Source organism: Falco cherrug, chromosome 13 (genome assembly GCF_023634085.1).
Source record: "Falco cherrug isolate bFalChe1 chromosome 13, bFalChe1.pri, whole genome shotgun sequence".
In the NCBI taxonomy this organism is placed as follows: Eukaryota; Metazoa; Chordata; class Aves; order Falconiformes; family Falconidae; genus Falco; species Falco cherrug.
This window is the reverse complement of record NC_073709.1, coordinates 3,496,810-3,514,118: the sequence shown is the minus strand read 5'-3', so window position 1 is coordinate 3,514,118 and position 17,309 is coordinate 3,496,810. Positions and strand designations below refer to the sequence as shown.

The following is a 17,309-nucleotide window of genomic DNA, read 5'->3' as shown; positions in this document are numbered from 1 at the left end:
GTTCTGAAAGTCGGAAGAGTCATGGAGCTGATGGAGTACCGTGGATGTAAGAGCTAATGTGACCCTGCAGCTGATACATGGAAGAAGTATAGAGTCCTGATCTGTGTACAGCAGTATAACGCCATTGAGTATCATGTCTAATTCTTATGTCATACGGACAGTTGGAGAGAGCTGCAGGAATGGTTTGAGTTTGGGAAGGCATGTTTTGCATTAAATAATTCTGTTTACTCAGAAGTAGTGGAAAAGTGAAAATTACTATATTCAGCTTGGAGTTACAGTTACAGTGATAACCTGGTTAATCTGAAAGCATCTTTCTCAGTTTTCTCAGTCATAATATGATCTAGGAAGCTGTCAGGGTAGGTGCTTCATATGTTTCTATTTTTATAAATCAGTGTACTGTATACATAGCACTCATGCCTTGATAAACATTTTTCATATTACACTGCAATATTACAGTAATGGAAATATTTTCTCTTTGTATAAGTAGCCCTTTGCAAGTGCTGCAGCGAGGTTTTGCTTGTGCTGTTCAGCGGTTTTTTTCTGATAATTGTTAGTTTTGCGACCTTGGTCAGTCAATTCTGACAAAAAAAAAAAATCCAAAATAACAAACCTAAACTCCACACTTGATTGGGAAACTATTCCTGTGCTGCTACTCTGTAGTTTGTATATTTTCTAAGTCATCATTTGGGTATGATGATCTGTAAATTAGTGTCAGATGTGATGAATTACTAGTTTGTTAACGTGATTTTAAAGGCTTTTCTTCTAGGTGCTCCTTGCAGCAAGTGTTTCTTTTAGTTTATTAATTTAGAAATGAAAGTACTTTTTAATACAGTGAATAGTGATGTAAAATGGGTACAGTTCACTTGGGAGCTTGCTCACTTTACAGCCAAGCTTCTTTCTATTCTGGGTCTTGGGTTAGCACATCATGTTTCATTTAATAGCATAGTTCTTAAGAGACTCACAAATTGCTGATAAACAGTACTGGCAGACTTTCACTTCGTACTTTTTTATGCTGTTAAAAAAGTAGATCACGTTTGAATAATATATTGTGGAAATTTAAATGGAACAAAGTGAAGTCTCAAGAGCTTATTGTTAACTTACTATGTTTAATTATTGCAGCACTTGCAGCTATACTTATTGCTTTGTGGAGGTTCAGAACATTATGTTCAAGAATATAATTTATTATAATGTGCTGCATTGGACTCAGAGTGTTGGTAGGTGTTTCTATTCCAGATAGACAAATGTTCCATTTACAGTTACGTGTAGCAGTATGTTCTTACCAAAAAAATTTGGTGACTGCTGTGAGCATTTCAACAAGTTGATTTGGTTTTCAAGTCTGTGTTTGTAGGGTTTTGTCCACCTGCGGTTATTGAAATTAAAGTGAGTTTGAGGGGCTCCAGTTTAAACATGGTCTTACAGTTCTGTAACTTTATGGTTTTAGGAGATTTGAGTACATGAGATAAATTAGTAATACTGGTGGGGTTTACCGCTAGTATTACTTTTAAAAGTAAGTGACTGAGTTGTCTCTACTTGTGATCAACTAACAATGTCTTGTGGCTCTTGTAGAAAGGAACTGAAAAGGAGATTAATAATGCAATTTAGTCATCTTGTTTGGGGTTTCTCTGTTACAAAAGGAAGAATATTTTTCCAAGCTGGAATTCTTTTCACTACCTCAATAAAAACAGAGCTGCTACTCAGGACAACAAAGTAAATAATGCTGGGGTGTTACAGACCTGAATTGTTGGCTGTAAACCACTGAAGTTAGTTATCATTGCTTATTAATCCAGCATCTGTTGTATCTCTCAAAGAATTCTTGTGCTGCAGGTAGAACAGAATCAGCTTTGTCTCATAAACATACCTTCTGCCTTCTCTTGGAAAAGCTCTTCTGCTTTTGTCAATTCTAATGTCTCCACCTACATTTGAGGGGGGAAAACTAAATGCTTTTGAAAAAAGTATACTTTTTTTTCCTTGGTAAAACTGATGTTAAGACAGAGACTATTACAAAGTCTGTAAAGTGAGTTTGATTATTTGGGCTGCCGCATTTTGATCTCATTCAAAGTCTGTTTTTAAGCCTTCCAAAGCTAAGCTAGTCTGATACATGTCTTGACAACTGAGTTACATTCTATTATTTGCTTGAGTAATAGGTCACTTTCTGACAGATTACTTGAAGGTAGTTCTATATATATTACAACAGAACTATGTTTATGAATTTGTAAAGAGCCATATAGTAAACTACTAGTAGTTAATGAACTATGAGATAACAGGATAGTATTTTAAAAGACTTTTCTTGGGCAGAGTTTGGTAACTTGGCCTAACTGGATGTGCTTAAAAGGATAGTAATAGCATAAACAGTTGTTTCTTGCTGTGCATGTGTGCTTAGTAATTGTGCCATGTACTCTCTCTGCTCATAGGTGAGAGAAATGGCTGCTACCACACTAAGTGGTCTGCTACAGTGCAATTTTCTCACGATGGATGGGCCCATGCAGACCCATTTTGAACAGCTGTGCAAGATGAGGTTACCGAAAAAACGAAAGCGAGACCTGGGTTCAGTAGTGGATACAATTCCTTCTGGTGGTAAGAAAATTGCTTCAGAGACTAAACCCATGCATGTTGATAGCAGGTTATGGAGAAATAGATTTTTTGTGCTACAGTTAAATGCTTATTCTGCAAGCACTCCAGATGGAATAGGATTTGTCCTGTGGTTAAGTAGTATTTAGAAAAATCAACATATACTTAGAGAAACATAAAGAAACGTAAGGCTTGTTGCCCAAGCAAATGTTTTTCCTTCCTAAGTGTTCATAAACCATAATGGTAGATCACTTGTTCTTATGTACCTTATTGTCTGTTTCTGTGTATGGAGTATAGATCCTAATCCTTGTTAAGTGCTTTAAGAATTTGATTTACAGTGTAAATGATTAATAAGAATACACTACTACCAAAAGAAGTGAATAATGTTTTTTATTATTTATTCTTACTAATTTAATAATAAATTAGTTAATTTAATAATAAATTAAACTAATTTTTTACTTTTCCAGAATAACACTAAAGAGATTTCTCTATTTCCCATGTGCACAGTTCACGTAGTTAAGAATGCAGATGATGAGGCATAGCTATTTATTCAGTAAATAAACTTTTTTAGCTGTCATAACGTAATTTCACTCCTTACCTTCTATTTGTTAGCAGTGTGCAGTTTTTATTCTTAAAAAAAAAAAACAAAAAACAACCCAGCACGCACACATACAAACAAAAAAACCAAAACCCCTTAGTGAATCTTAGGAACTTTGGCTTCTGGCCAAACAGTTGGTGCATCTGAGTCATTGATGTGACGCAGAAGGACTGGGTTTCCATATTGTCAAATAGCTCTGGAATTTGAGAAAACATTCTTGCACGCAGAACATGGAGAGGTAGTTCATAAGCTGTTTTACTGAGTAGAGGGGAAGATGCTTTGAGAGAAGGAAGCTCATTTGAAATGTTTATGAAGTATACAGCAGTTGTTAATTCTTTTACACATTCTTCCATTAGAAATGAAAGATAGAATCAGAGAATGAATCTCTGACTCTGTAGGAAAGCAGAAGCAATTTGGAGATCTATACACTTGTGTGAATTTGACTATATGGTCTTTAGAACTATCTGGTTTTCTGCAGAAGCTAGAGATCTCTACTGTGGCAGGGTGGGTTTTTTTTTAATTCAGGGTTGAAACCATATGTTATTTTAATTAGATTGTCTCTGTTTAATATGTTAGACTCTCTTCAGTCATTCCCATCACTTAAAAATAGCCTTATTTTCAGTGATAACCATTTTTAAGTTTGGCTGTGTCCTTGAGGAATGTCTTAGACAATATAGTTGCACCTTGCCAAATGTAAATTAATATCCTGCAATTGCAGACTTGGTTAAACGCCATGCTGGTGTACTGGGACTTAGTGCGTGTATCTTGTCAAGTCCGTATGATGTACCCACCTGGATGCCACAGCTCTTGATGGATCTCAGTGCCCATCTTAATGATCCTCAGCCTATTGAGGTAAAAATACTACTTCTTCTATTCAATATAACACATCTAAAATACACTTCACTTACTCTTAGTTTCCCTTTCCTAGAAAAAAGCCAGGAACCTATTAAGAAAAAGTTTCTGCTGCTTTTTCTTAAATGGCTTCAAATACATTTTACGTCATGGACTGCTTTTAAGTATTTTTCTTGTGGTAGTTCTGTCCTTGCTTGCAAATCTAAAGCATAAACTGAAAGCTGCAAGAACAACTATATCTATAATGAGGAAATAGTCAATAAGTCTTTTTTAATTAAAAATATCACTTCTGTGCATGCCATTCTAGAAAATACCAACCTGAACCAAAACAGTCACTCTGAAATTTTCGAAAAAAGGTTTTATAAGCAGTCCAACAAACAAGTCTGTATTGAAATAGTTACCTGTAACACTTCTTTTTTTTTTTTTTTTTTTCTCTCCCTATTTGGTTTTATTGACCTTTGCTGTTTTAACCAGAGTAGTGAGCTTATGGCTGAAGAATTCCTTAGATTTAACAAACTTTGCTGTGGTGTGCTCTACTGAATCAAGAAACTGAACTGATGGGACTTTTCTTTTGTTAATTTAGTAATATGCTTGGCCTCATTCCCCAGAGCCCATCTAATAGTTGCAACTGCTCAAAGACTTTGCTCTACTCAACAGTTATTTTTGTTGTATTCAACATCTGTTTTGTCCTGGAGCTTAAATCCATAACTGATACAGATCAATGCTGATTGTCTGCTATGCAGATGACTGTGAAAAAAACGCTGTCAAATTTCCGGAGGACTCATCATGACAACTGGCAGGAGCATAAACAGCAGTTCACAGATGACCAGCTACTAGTGCTTACTGACCTCTTGGTTTCACCGTGCTATTATGCTTAGATAGGTAAGATGACTTGTTTTGATGTAAATTGATGGAAATATCAGTCTTAAGAAATCTACTCTAGCTCTCCAGTCTAGCATGGAGAGTGTGGAGGAATCCTTCACTACAGGGAAAATGCTACAGCCAGATAAGCCCCTTGCACCTCCAGTGTTCAAGAACCGATATTTTTTTTGGTTGAATGCTGTCCATCTTTCTGTGTGTCCCTGTACTACACTAATCTTTTGCTAAGACACACTTGTTTTCTTGACGATTGATGTTCCTTTTCTCCATTTTCTGCCAGTTGGCTGCCTTTTAAATGCCTGGCAGTTTCACTAAAGGCAGAAGGTATTTGCTGCTTTGTACTCCTGATGCCTGTGAGGACTTTAGCCTACCACCCAGTCCAGTGTATCATCTACATCTCACGATGGGGAATGACTGCTACCAAACGGTTTTCTCTTCCACATTATGGCTTTTCTACCGGGTCTCTTCACACAGGCACGTCCCCAAAGAGTGAATCCATTCCTGGAGTTTCTCTTTGTTATGCTACAAGATTCTGATCTCTGTTGTATTGTGATGTGTTGTGACAGTATTCCAAGAGAAGTTTCAATTTATATTTTTGTTTTGTTCAGTGGTAATAGCATGAGGCAATAATCTTGGTTTGAATTCTTTCTTCTTTCTTCTCAGGTTTCTCCTGGAAAAAATGAGGATGTAGGAACCTTTCTGTGAAATAAAGGAAACTCAAAGAAATCTATCATTTAGGAAACTCTCTGTTGGAAATCCTGATGCCTAATCAAACCCACTTTTAAAAACAAACATAAATTCAAAAATAATTTCACCTCCCCAGGGAGCAGCTGTGGGAGCCCCACAGTATCCTTTGTAACTGCGTTTGCAGAGCCTGATCATGAGTTTATTGCAAGACCCTTCTTCTTGGCCTGCATTACACATCTGTTTTGTTTCTGCTTTCTTGCACACAGTGACTTAAACTGCACATTTCTTATCCTCTTTTTCTGACCCTTCTTCCCAGATGTTTCTGACATCAAAGATATGCAGAACCAGAGAGTGCTGCAAACCAGAATATTCTGAGTGAAGCTCTCCAAGTCTGTTGATGCAACTTCTTACCTAGTCAGTATATACAAATACCAGGAACCTGTCTTTCTCAGAGTTTATTTTTCACTACTTGGATTTCAGTGCCCGTCAGGTGACGGGCTCCGTATCATTCAGACCACCTCAGGGCAGGATTGCCTTTTTGTACCTTCCTTGTCAAAATGTAAATAGCTGCTCTTCTCCGTGCAGTATAGATGATGGCAGGACAAAACGTGGGGAGTGAAAGCTCTTACTGCCTGGCCAGCTCTTCGTAGATAGCTTGGCCACGCGTGGAATAAAAATCTATGATAATCTGTGTATTTTAAAGGGTGAAAGACTATGGGTGTTTCCACATAATTAGGGCCCACAGATATGAAATTATGGACTATCAAGTGATGGCTGAATTCACGGTGTGGAAAGGCACTGAATGGCTGACTATTTTTGACAGTGTATTCTCATAAAGATTGTCACTGTTTGAGCAAGCATATCTTGTTCGAAGATTGTGGAAGCTCTGTATTTTTTTGCCTGCAGCTTTGTTCAGAGACTGATATGTATTGGCTATTTAACAACATGTTTAATATGTGTTACATAGTTGTAAAAGACTGTATAAATTGTAGAGGCATTGCATTGACAAAACATTGTACAGTTTGCAACCTTTTACATAACACCATTGTGAGATTAATTTGTAAAGATTCATACTTAGATGTTAATACAGTAGTAGTTCTGGCTTTTGTATCAAATCAAATGCCATTATTAGTTTTTTAAATTATTTTCTTTAACAGAATATCTCTTTATGTCTGAAAGGCAGAGGTTTTGTTTTGGTTTTCTGGTATCTCATTATTACTATGTCTCATTCATATTTTAATGCAACACTTGTGGCCATCTCTGAATGCTGACATCACATATCTAGCGTGATAAGCTCATAGAATGTGAGGTACATTGAAATAATTCATGCACTGGTGTGTGTTTCAACTTTCATGCAATCCTACAGGAGCACTGATAGGTTTTGAGTGATCTACCTGCTGAGTCTGTGGCTCGTTCCAAACTTCAAAGCACAGCAGTGACCCTGGTGCAGTATTTAACGAGTGTCAGCACACAGATGTAACCACTGTATAGCGTAGTGCCAAAATTATTATTATTTCAATTGTGTACGTAGTTTAAGACCCAATAAATGGACTGTTTGTAACATCTGCATTTTTTTTTATTATTTCTAAAGTGGAAATTTCTTACTTTTGAGGTGTTAACTTGAGGTTGTTTACTGTGCTTTTTAGCTTTTTGTATGAGGCATGTGTTTATTGTGGGATTTGGCAGCAGGTTAGGGCAACATGAAGGATTAATTAAAGATTTACTTCTAATGGTTGGGAAACTAGCTTTTATATTTATGCAAAAATATCTTGTACCTGGTGAGGCTTGCCAAAAAACTTACAAACTTCTGAGAAGTACACTTAAAATTGGAGAAACTGTTTTGAGGTGGAGGGGCTTTTGCCAATAGAAGTAAAAAAAAAAACTTTAAAAGTAATGGAAAGTATTTGCTGCAGAGGATCATCTTTATGTGTTGGCTGACAAACTGATGGAGCAGATACTCTATGTTCTGTTCTGCGTACACTAAGGGCAGCTAACTGTACGGTCCAGCTCTGCTGCTTTTGACTGTATCTGGGAGTGTCTTTTCTTACATGTCTATAGCCGAAGGATAGCTGGAACTGGTTGCAATGTTGAGGATCCAGTGCTCTGTAGAGAATCATTCTGTAGCTAGAGCTATGGTGACAAGTAGGTGGTATTAATTCACAATAGCTCTTTATAAATCAGCGGTGAATTACTTGATCCGAACAGATTGCCTGGAAAATAAGGGTACCTACCTATGGTAGTGTGAGTGAACTTGTACTAATTGACTTTTTTTGGGCCAAAGATTGTTAGTCTCCCATTCTGAGAATGTGGGAACAATTCTTAGTTCTTCATCAAATACTGTGATTCCATTGCTACTTTTATTCCGTAACTTCCCCCAAGCAAAATACATATGTAATGAGTTCTAAGCTGTCTGTCACTTTGATGTCTTATGCTCTCTTTTCCCTAAAGCCTTAGAGATGAAAAACTGCAGTACCTCAGTCTGGAGAGGGAGGAAATTTCTAGTGTGAGAAGAGAGAATTTTTCCCCTTGGAAAAATACCTTGGAGATGGTCTGGTAGCCTTGATAGCCTTAGTGACCACGTGTCAGTCTGCACAGATAATTTTGGTGACCACCACTGTTTGACGCGCCAAAGAATGACAGTGATGTAAGGTAGAATTCATTTCTTGGGTGGTTTGGGTTTTTTGGTTTGGTTATGGTGGGGGTTTGTTTTGTTTGCTTTGCAATGACTTACTGTTCAGTGACTATCTTGCTGGAGTATTAAGCGAAGTGATCTCCCAGATTTCCATATATATTTGTGCATGTGAAAACCTGCTGAAATCACAGCATAGACATGGTGTTTATTTTGATAAAAGCGTATAAGAAAGTTATCAAGTGAGCAAATAAGACTTCTAACTTGTGCTTTTGGGTGGCACCACAAACTCGATGTTGGTGGATTGTGTTGTTCACGTGTTGAGCTAATTGGTATATGGATTGTTTAAAAAATGAAAAAAGTATGAAGGTCATTATTTCTGATATGGCATATTAGAACTGTATTTTTGTGTCCAGGTATCTGCCCTCTCATCCTTTTTACTTCTTTACCAGGCTGCTGGGAGTCCTGTGCTTGGTACACGTGGATGATGTCTCCTGTCAGTTTTTCACAGTTAGGCATCCCCAGCATCCCACACTGCGTTCAGTCTCGCACTTTCTTCCACAGCTTCAGACTTCCTGGATTCCTGCAGCAGAGACTCCAGCTTCCTTTTCCCCTATGCTGTGGAAAACACAATAATCTGGTAAGATGTAAAAAGGAATATAAACCAATTTATCAGTAGAAAGTTTTGCTGGCCATTGTCCTTGCAGGATTTTAACTTTAACCGTGCTGGAATTACCAGCTAATTTGTTTTACATTCTCACTGGTGGCGTGCAGTAACTGGAAGGCAACTTCTGTGGATTTAAGCATCATAAAATACTCGCTGTACATAGTCACGTTGCAGCACAGGCTCTGGAGACTGAGATTTCCAAGAAGGGGGCAGGGGAGGGAATTTCACTTGAAGCTGGTCTAGGCTTCTGGGTTGTCTGCAGGCTAGAGGTAGCCGTGCTCCAGGGAGGTGGGTGGTTTGTGGTGGTTAATCCAGCAAGGTCCTCAGGGCACTAAGGCAGCAGTAGTTTCAGTCTACTGCAAAGCATTGGTTCTTTGATGACAGAAGAAAATTAAACTGTGTGTGGAAGAGGTAGAATACTGCTGAACTACTTAAGGCAGTGCAAACGGCCGTTGGTTTGCATGGAGGGTTTTTTCTCTCTTGGTCAATAGGTGCTTCTCAGAGCTATTAAGAGATATTTAGAAGGGAAAGTCCATGTGGTGAGTGGGGAAAAAAGGTTAGTAGTATTCTCCCTGGGAAGGAGAGTGACTCTTAGCAAAGCACTCTTGAACCAAGAGTTCTCTCAGCACAGAGAAAAGCTGAGACTGTTGCCTACAAAGATTATCAGCAAAATTATCTTTGATTTCTGATGGATTAGAGCACAGTGCTTAGAGGAGTTAGCTGCATCCTAACAAGGCTGAATTTTTCAAAGGGCAAAAAGGAGAGGGAGCTTTGCTCGCTATGGCTTTTCTAATTCTAGATTATATGGCTTTTTCCACAAAAGGCTTGTGGAAGTTCGGCCTACTTTCCCTGCCTGGGCTCTCAGCACTGTCGCTGCTGCAGGTATTGTGTAGTAATTACCTGAGCAGATTTTGTTGCTAGAGATGGAGCTGGACACCTGCCTGCCTTGGGGAATAGTGAGGGGTACTGGGAAACACGAGGTGCAATCATTTCTGATTGGCATACTGAGGAAAAACAGCAGTAAACCAAATAAATCTGTTTCAGCAATAAGTGAAGTCAGATTAGTGGTAAGTGTAGGTTGATGCTTGGGCCAAGTCACCCAGAAAAGATTCTGTTAAAGAGTATCAGTTAAAAGCTTTTATTTATTCTCTCCTGGCTTTTATTTCTGATTTTCTTTGTTAATTTCCCTTTTTATTATCCCACTTTCTTTTCCCTACAACTCTCTTGTTAAAATCATCAGGTACTGTTGTTAGGCTGAGATGGGGGCAGGTTTCCGCAGTTAAAAGCAATTTCCACTTTCTTGTGGTACACCTCTGCAAAACTTGACACTGTTGTAAAAAATGTTATGGGAACACGCCTTCTCCATGTCTGACCAATATTTGAGAAGCTTGATAGTACTGGAGAGTGCTGGGTTTTTGAATGAATTAGTTTAAAGAGAGGCTTAAGAGCACTGCACAGAAGAAGTTAGTATCTTAGCCTCCTGGGCAAGGTGCTACAAAAGTTGCTCTGGGATTCCTGCCTTGCAAAACAGGCTTTCTTCTACTGCTTTCCTTCCCCACCTCAAGCTTTGGCAGCTCTTTTTAAAAGAGGCAGGCCAGCAAGAGGCTTTGCTGTGCCAAAGGGGCCGTGCAGCCTTTCCTGCTCCCATGGAGATCCTTTTCGCCTCGGCTTGTTCCCTTCTCCCTGAGTAGAGGCCCTGTGTTCAATGACCTCTTGCACTCGCCACCTCCTGCAGCGTTCAGTGGCATGATGCTGAATGCCTGCGGCCACCCGCAGCATTTCTCAGCATGCACCACCAAAGCGCTACCCAGCTTGGGCTTTTCTGCTGAAATGTTTGAGGCTCTTGGGCTATAACAAGGAACACCTTTTCCTTCATTTCGAACTACAGTTAGTAACTATAGAGGGGTAAAACATTGTAAAACCAAAAAACCACCCTTGTTCCTCATGGGCCTGCTAAACACTGCGTTAATGAAATGAGTGACAATCTAAACCTATTACTAATAGAAAAATACAGACTTTTCTTTTTGTTACTTTGCACATAACTAGCTCTAAAACGGCTAACTTTCTGTAAGGCCCAAATCTTAACAGTTTTGACTCAGAAATCCGTTTTTCAGCATCTCAGGTAGGGGTTTCAAAAGCATGTGAGAGATCAGTCTCAGTCTTGGTAGCTCCTCTCAACCCTATGAACTTGCTAAGAACAATCCCGTTAGGCATATGAAGCCTTATTTCTGCATGTGTGCTTCCACCTGCTCATCTAGTAACTGTAGGAAGTTAAGAAGTCTTAACTCTGGTCATCCAAAGCTGAGCGTTTGGCCAAATAACACCTGGAATCACACAGACCTTCCCACCTTTTTTAAAGGGCTCTTGTTTTGCGAAGTGTGTTACTACTACTATGTTGTTGGCCAGTGACACCACAGAAACAGTCATAGCCTGATGTCGACTCGGGGATTAGACATGGCGTGAAACAGAGGTCAGGTTTTATGCGGTGTCTTGCTTACAACTGAAGTGCATTACCTGCTCTGAAAGGAGGTGGATATTGTGTGCACCTAAGTTTCACATGAAGGACAGTCATCACTGTTTCTTCAGTGTTAATCACTTTGAAGTAATTCACTCTTGCATTAGGCTGGTGTTTTGTCAGCCTTGTTTAATCAATCACACAACTTGACGTGCTCTGATGTTTATAAATAAGAAAATTCAAGGAGGGAGATCCCAGCTTGTCAATGAAAAAACCCCTCATGCTCAGTAGGGCTAGGATTCAGCCACAGAATTCAAATTAACCATGACTGGAAAGCACAGATTTAGTAAGAGTGAAAATAAAAGCGGTAGCCAAGCTGAGAGAGAACATAGCTTGAAGCCACAGGAAATCGTGGACATCATGTTTTGGTTTTTGGACTTTTTCCCTCCTCCTAGTTTACCCCTAGGAGTAAACCAGCCCATGTGCAGCTAGTTTAAGAATAAAACAAAGGCAAAACTCAACCTGATGGATGTGCCCATATTGCAAGGCACTGTTGCAGCCGGCTCTCCCGGCTGCTGGCATTTCACTGCCACAGACCTGGATAACGAATCTGGACTGATTGCCAGCTGGGAGTGTGTTTACCATGCATGGCTCATAGGCCAGGCTGCTGTTGTGAGTCATAAGTTTATAAAAAAAAAAAATTGCTCTTAGTTTTAGAAAGAAATGTGTTGAAAAATAAACGAGCAGGTACCGCTGACAAGCTTTCAGATGTCAACCTCGCACTCTTGTTGCTGTCTTGATGGTTCTACAAAGGACTGCTGTGCTTCTGCATGGTTTCTGGGGGTAGGGGAAGGTTATTAGGACAATACACAGATATATGCATATATAATGAATTTATGTAGAAATGTACAGTATGAGTGCCCAGAAATACTGGGTCTGCTGTATTTTCATAGCACTCTTCTGCCTTGCCTGGCTGGGCTTTCACCTCTTCCAACTGTATTTCCAGTGTGTGATACTGATGTCCCTCGGCTGTCTGTCCGTGACAGCCGGACTGGCTCGGGGAACATGCACTCAGTGTTGCTGCCTCATCATCAGGCCCATCTAAGTATTTCAAAACGATCCCTTTAAGTGCTCAGGTATCCAGCACTCTCCCATCGCTTTAAATTGCAGCTACTGGATTTGTGTTGGTAGTAGTTGGCAGTAAACAGATAAATAATACAGATTCCACAGCCCCCGGCCCCATGGGGATATGGAAGACCCTGGGCCTTGGCTCCCACGCCTGTGGGCACAGACGAGTGAAGGGAAAGGGCGTTTCTACCCCCTGTAAGGGTGCAGTGCAGAAGCCAAACTGCATTAAATCCTGGTGCTGAGCAGGGTTTGGTTTGGGGCAGGTGTTTTGTTGGTGTCAGCACGGAGGGGCTGTCACCTTGGAGTGCCCAGCTGTCGGCTCGGTGTCCTGCTGAGGGCACGGTGCGGCACGGCGCGCAGCAGGACGCCCCGCTGCGGTTCCTTGCCCGCCGGGGAAGGCTCGGGGTGAGCCCGGCCCTGGCCGGCGGGGGGCTCGGGGGCCCCTCCCCGCGCTGCAGCCACCCAGAGGGGCCCGTAGGTGTGGGGGGGCCGCGCTCTCCTCCCGAGGCACAGGCGGCAGGGCCGGAGGGCACGGCCCGGCGCTGCGCCGGGGCAGGTCTGGGGGGGCGCTGGGGCAAATGCCCCGCCGCAGGGGCGGTCAGCGCCGGCACAGGCTGCCCGGCGGGGGGGGGGGGGGCGGCCGAGGCCCGCAGGCGTGGCGCTGGGGACGCGGCTCCGCGGCGGGCCTGGCAGCGGCGGGCAGCTCGGCGGGGCCGGCGGTGGCGCCGGCCCGGGCGGTTCTGCGGGGGCGAGCGGGGCCGCCGGGGGAAGGAAGGCCCAACGGCCCCGGGCGGCGGCCTGGCCCCTCCGCTCGCCGGGCCCCCCCCCCGCTCGCCGGGCGCCGGGCCGGGCGCTGCCCTGCGGGCGCAGGGGTGCGGGGCCCGGTGCCCGCGGCTCGGCCCTGCCCCCGGCGGCGGCGGGGCGGGGGCTGGCGGCGGGCGGGCGGGCGGCGCCACGGCGGGGGCAGCCCTGAGGGAGCGGCGGCGGCGCGGCCCGTGCGTACTGCGGGGCGGCGGGAGCCCCCGCTCGGCCTCGGCGCGCCGGGGCGGGGGGATGAACGGGAGCGGGCGGCTGCCGGCGGGGGGCGAGGCGGGGCCCCCCGGCTCGGCGCTGCTGCCGCTGGGCGGGAACGGCAGCGCGGGCGGCCCCGCCGAGCTGCGGGAGGGCACCCACGCCGCCACCCTGGCGGCCTGCGCCTCCCTGCTGGCCCTCGTCTTCTGCCTCGGCTCCTACGGCAACCTCATCGTCCTGCTGTCCTTCTTCGACCCGGCCCTCCGCAAATTCAGGACCAACTTCGACTTCATGATCCTCAACCTCTCTTTCTGCGACCTCTTCATCTGCGGGGTGGCCGCCCCCATGTTCGCCTTCGTCCTCTTCTTCGACCCGGCCCGAGGCGTCCCAGGCACCTTCTGCTTCACCTTCCATCTCACCAGCTCCGGCTTCATCATCATGTCGCTCAAGACGGTGGCGGTCATTGCCCTGCACCGGCTGCGCATGGTGCTGGGGAAGCAGCCGCACCACGCTGCCTCCTTCCCCTGCACCCTCCTCCTCACCCTGCTGCTGTGGGCCACCAGCTTCACCCTGGCCACCCTGGCCACCCTCAGGACCCGCGGCTCCCGCCTCTGCCTGCCCATGTCCAGCTTCACCAGCGGCGAGGGGAAGGTCATCCTCTATCTCTACGTCACCGACTTCATCTGCTGTGTGGCTGTTGTTTCTGTCTCCTATGTCATGATAGCCCGCACCCTGCGGCGCAATGCCCAGGCAAGGAAGTGCCCGCCCGCAGTGGCCACCGAAGCCCCCCGCCCACAGTCCTTTGCAGGGCCACCAGCCACCAGGGCACCTGCCCTGTACAGGAACCAGAGCTACGGTAAGGCACGGCGCGCCCAGGCGCACGGCTATGCCAAGCGTCTCGGCCAGCCGCTGGCGGCCACCACCAGCCGGCTCCAGCTGGTGTCGGCCGTCAACCTGTCCACGGCCAAAGACTCCAGGGCAGTGGTGACGTGTGTCATCATCGTGCTTTCTGTCTTGGTGTGCTGCCTGCCCCTGGGCATCTCCTTGGTGCAGGACATGCTCTCCAGCAGCGGCGGCTTTGTTCTCTACCAGTTTGAGCTGTGCGGATTTACCCTCATTTTTTTCAAATCCGGATTAAACCCTTTTATATATTCCCGCAACAGCGCAGGACTTCGGAGACGAGTCCTCTGGTGCCTGCAGTACGTGGCCCTGGTCTTTTTCTGCTGCAAGCAGAAGACGAGGCTTCGGGCCATGGGGACAGGCAGCCTGGAGGTCAACAGGAACAAGTCGTCCCACCACGAGACTAATTCTGCATACATGTTGTCTCCAAAACCTCAGAAGAAGTTTGTGGACCAGGGCTGTGGCCCCAGTCACTCTAAGGAGAGTGTGCTGAGCCCCAAGGCTTCTGTCGGGCATCAGCACTACGCACAGAGCAGCTCGACCCCCATGAACACGCGGATCGAGCCCTACTACAGTATCTATAACAGCAGCCCTTCCCAGGAAGCGAGCACACCAAATAGCTTACAGCCGGTGAACTCGACTTTGGGCTTTGCCAAGTCCTACGTTGCCATGCATTATCACACCAGCAACAACTTGGGGCGGGACTGTGACAGTGCTGCCACCAAGCAGATACCCGTGCCCTCCGTGTAACCGTAGGGGAGAGGGTTCTGGCCTAGCTGATGCAGCGAGTCCCCTTACTTGCTGTTCGTTATTATCCTGAACTCGGTGATAACGGTACTGCTGCCAATTAAGAAAAACGTCACTGGTGTTAATGTCCAGCTCTTTGCGTTTGAAGCAAATACTCGGATACTTCTGTGAGGTTTTACCAATTTTCCGTGGCAAGTTAAAAAGGGCAGTATTTCAGGTTTCTGTTTGGAACTGTTAACGTGAGGGTGGTTTTGTTACTGAATCTTACTGCTGGACAAGCAGGGGAAAAAAAACAAAGCAAGCGCTATAACTGCAATTCATTATGTCACGTAGCAGGATCCCTCGGACAACAATCTGGGCGCACCAGAAGCGTTACCTGTTAAACTCTATAGTTGCCATATTTTCAAGAAGGAGGAATTGGGAGGATGCTTGGTATTACGATATTTAAGTTTAAAATCTTTCTGTTGCAGGAGGTTGGAAGGATCAGTGGTGTTTCGTTGCAGTGAGTGTCAGTAGTAATAAAAGTCCTTTCTGTTCGCAAGGTGAAATCCTTGTTCCATTGAGGTAAATAGTAAAATTTCCATGATCTTTAGTTGAAGTCTAGGATTTTGGTCTTGGCGTCCTAAAGCAGGATGAGGCATTTCACAAACAGCTGTTCTGTTGCTGCTGGGGAAGGACTTCTGAGAAATCTTGTGGCGCTGAAATCTCTGAAGTATGTGTGTGCTCACACATCTGTGTATATATATATAAATTTCTGCTGTACGTTTAAGGATCGGTGGCATTATGTATCCCAAAATAATATATTTGGAGAAGTATTTTATCTCTGATAGAAGTAACTGTGCAATACCTAATTACAGGTTTTACTCGAGGATAAAGATGAATATGGCAATATTACGGAACTGACACGCTGTTAGTAATGCAGTCTGCTTGGAGTTTCCTAATACGTAAACTGTTAGGCAAAGAGACGTGTTGCCGGTTGCTCTTTTTGTCTGTGACTTTGTATAAAAGTGGGGACTGGGGGGATTCGGCTGTGATATTCCTGGCAGGTAGAACTGACAGCTGTTAACGTTCTTAAAAACAGAATGACCATATAACAGGGTGAGTACAAGTTTTTGCGGTTTTCTTTAAGAGGTCTAATGGCAGTTTGATGTAAGATTAATAATCGGTCTACTTACAGACTGTGTTGGTCTACGCAGCAAGCAAATAACAGAAGTTAATTATTTTTTTTTTTTAAATCTGGCCATTTGTGTTGTGTCATGTGCTGTGGGAATTCCATATGAAACGGAATGATTTGGAGGCATTTAAATTCACGACAATTGCTGCTTTAAGTGGCCAGATCTTTTCAAAATAAGCACTCAATCACCTTTCAGCTTCGATGGGCTTCAGCAGAGCCTTAATATCTCTGAAATAATCATGCTACAGACTTTTTGGTGCCTCATTATAGGAAAATGCCACATCTTTAGCAAAATTACAGCAACAGAAAGATGATTTCTTATTTTAGAAAAAAAAACGACAAACATTCACATCATCACTGTGTGTAAGTTGTTGGGTTTAGGTTATTTAACTAAACTATTTTCAATGTTTTCCTGGAAGACTTACTACATTATGAACACTGTTCTTTGTTTAACACTTTGAATTTTGATTAATTTTGAATAATTCAAGACAGCTTTCTTGCAATAAAATGGGTGTGAACGAGTTTCTAATAGAAATGTAAAATTGAAATTATTTCCATATGTTTTTTTCTCTGTGTGGATATTTTTCTCGATGAACATAGTTCTTTCTAAAGGAATTGGAAAAGGTAACTAAAAGGTCTGTCTTGTTTGCTTTTTCTGTCTTTGCGTTTCTCTTCAGTACGAAGTGTACTGATTTGAAGGGAAAAAATACGTGGGATCCTGTCATTGGGGCTCAGACGCTATGTTGTTAGCAGGAATTGGCTGCAATTGGCAATTCAGCAGTTTCAGATGGTAAGGAGTGTAGGGCAGGACCCCAGGAGTGGTTGCGAGACGGGGTCCTGTGTGTACGTTCAGGGAGGTGAAGATATGCATTAAGGCTGGGTTTAACATTAAGCAGTTTTGGGGTTTGCCGCACGTGCGCAGGACTCCCACTGTGCTTGCGGTTTGGGTCACGTGAACTTTGTCACATGGTGGAAGATTAAATCCCGCGCACCGTACTCATAAAAGTAATTTGC

General features: G+C 43.7%; 2 protein-coding genes across 2 annotated transcripts in view; both read left to right on the top strand.

Annotated features, from left to right (window-relative positions):
* Positions 1 to 7,145, top strand: part of PSME4 (proteasome activator subunit 4) — a 69,202-nt gene extending 62,057 nt beyond the window's left edge. The window contains exons 44-47 of the mRNA XM_055725387.1: positions 2,412 to 2,574; positions 3,885 to 4,018; positions 4,762 to 4,900; positions 5,561 to 7,145. Of these exons, the coding sequence (XP_055581362.1) occupies positions 2,412 to 2,574; positions 3,885 to 4,018; positions 4,762 to 4,896 (432 nt within the window). The 3' untranslated portion in view covers positions 4,897 to 4,900; positions 5,561 to 7,145. The remainder of the gene's footprint in view (positions 1 to 2,411; positions 2,575 to 3,884; positions 4,019 to 4,761; positions 4,901 to 5,560) is intronic.
* Positions 7,146 to 13,438: 6,293 nt separating this feature from the next.
* Positions 13,439 to 16,824, top strand: GPR75 (G protein-coupled receptor 75). Its single transcript, XM_027814593.2, has one exon. It carries the CDS (start codon positions 13,517 to 13,519, stop codon positions 15,122 to 15,124), a length of 1,608 nt encoding a protein of 535 aa, XP_027670394.2. The 5' UTR covers positions 13,439 to 13,516; the 3' UTR covers positions 15,125 to 16,824.
* The last annotated feature ends 485 nt before the right edge of the window (positions 16,825 to 17,309 follow it).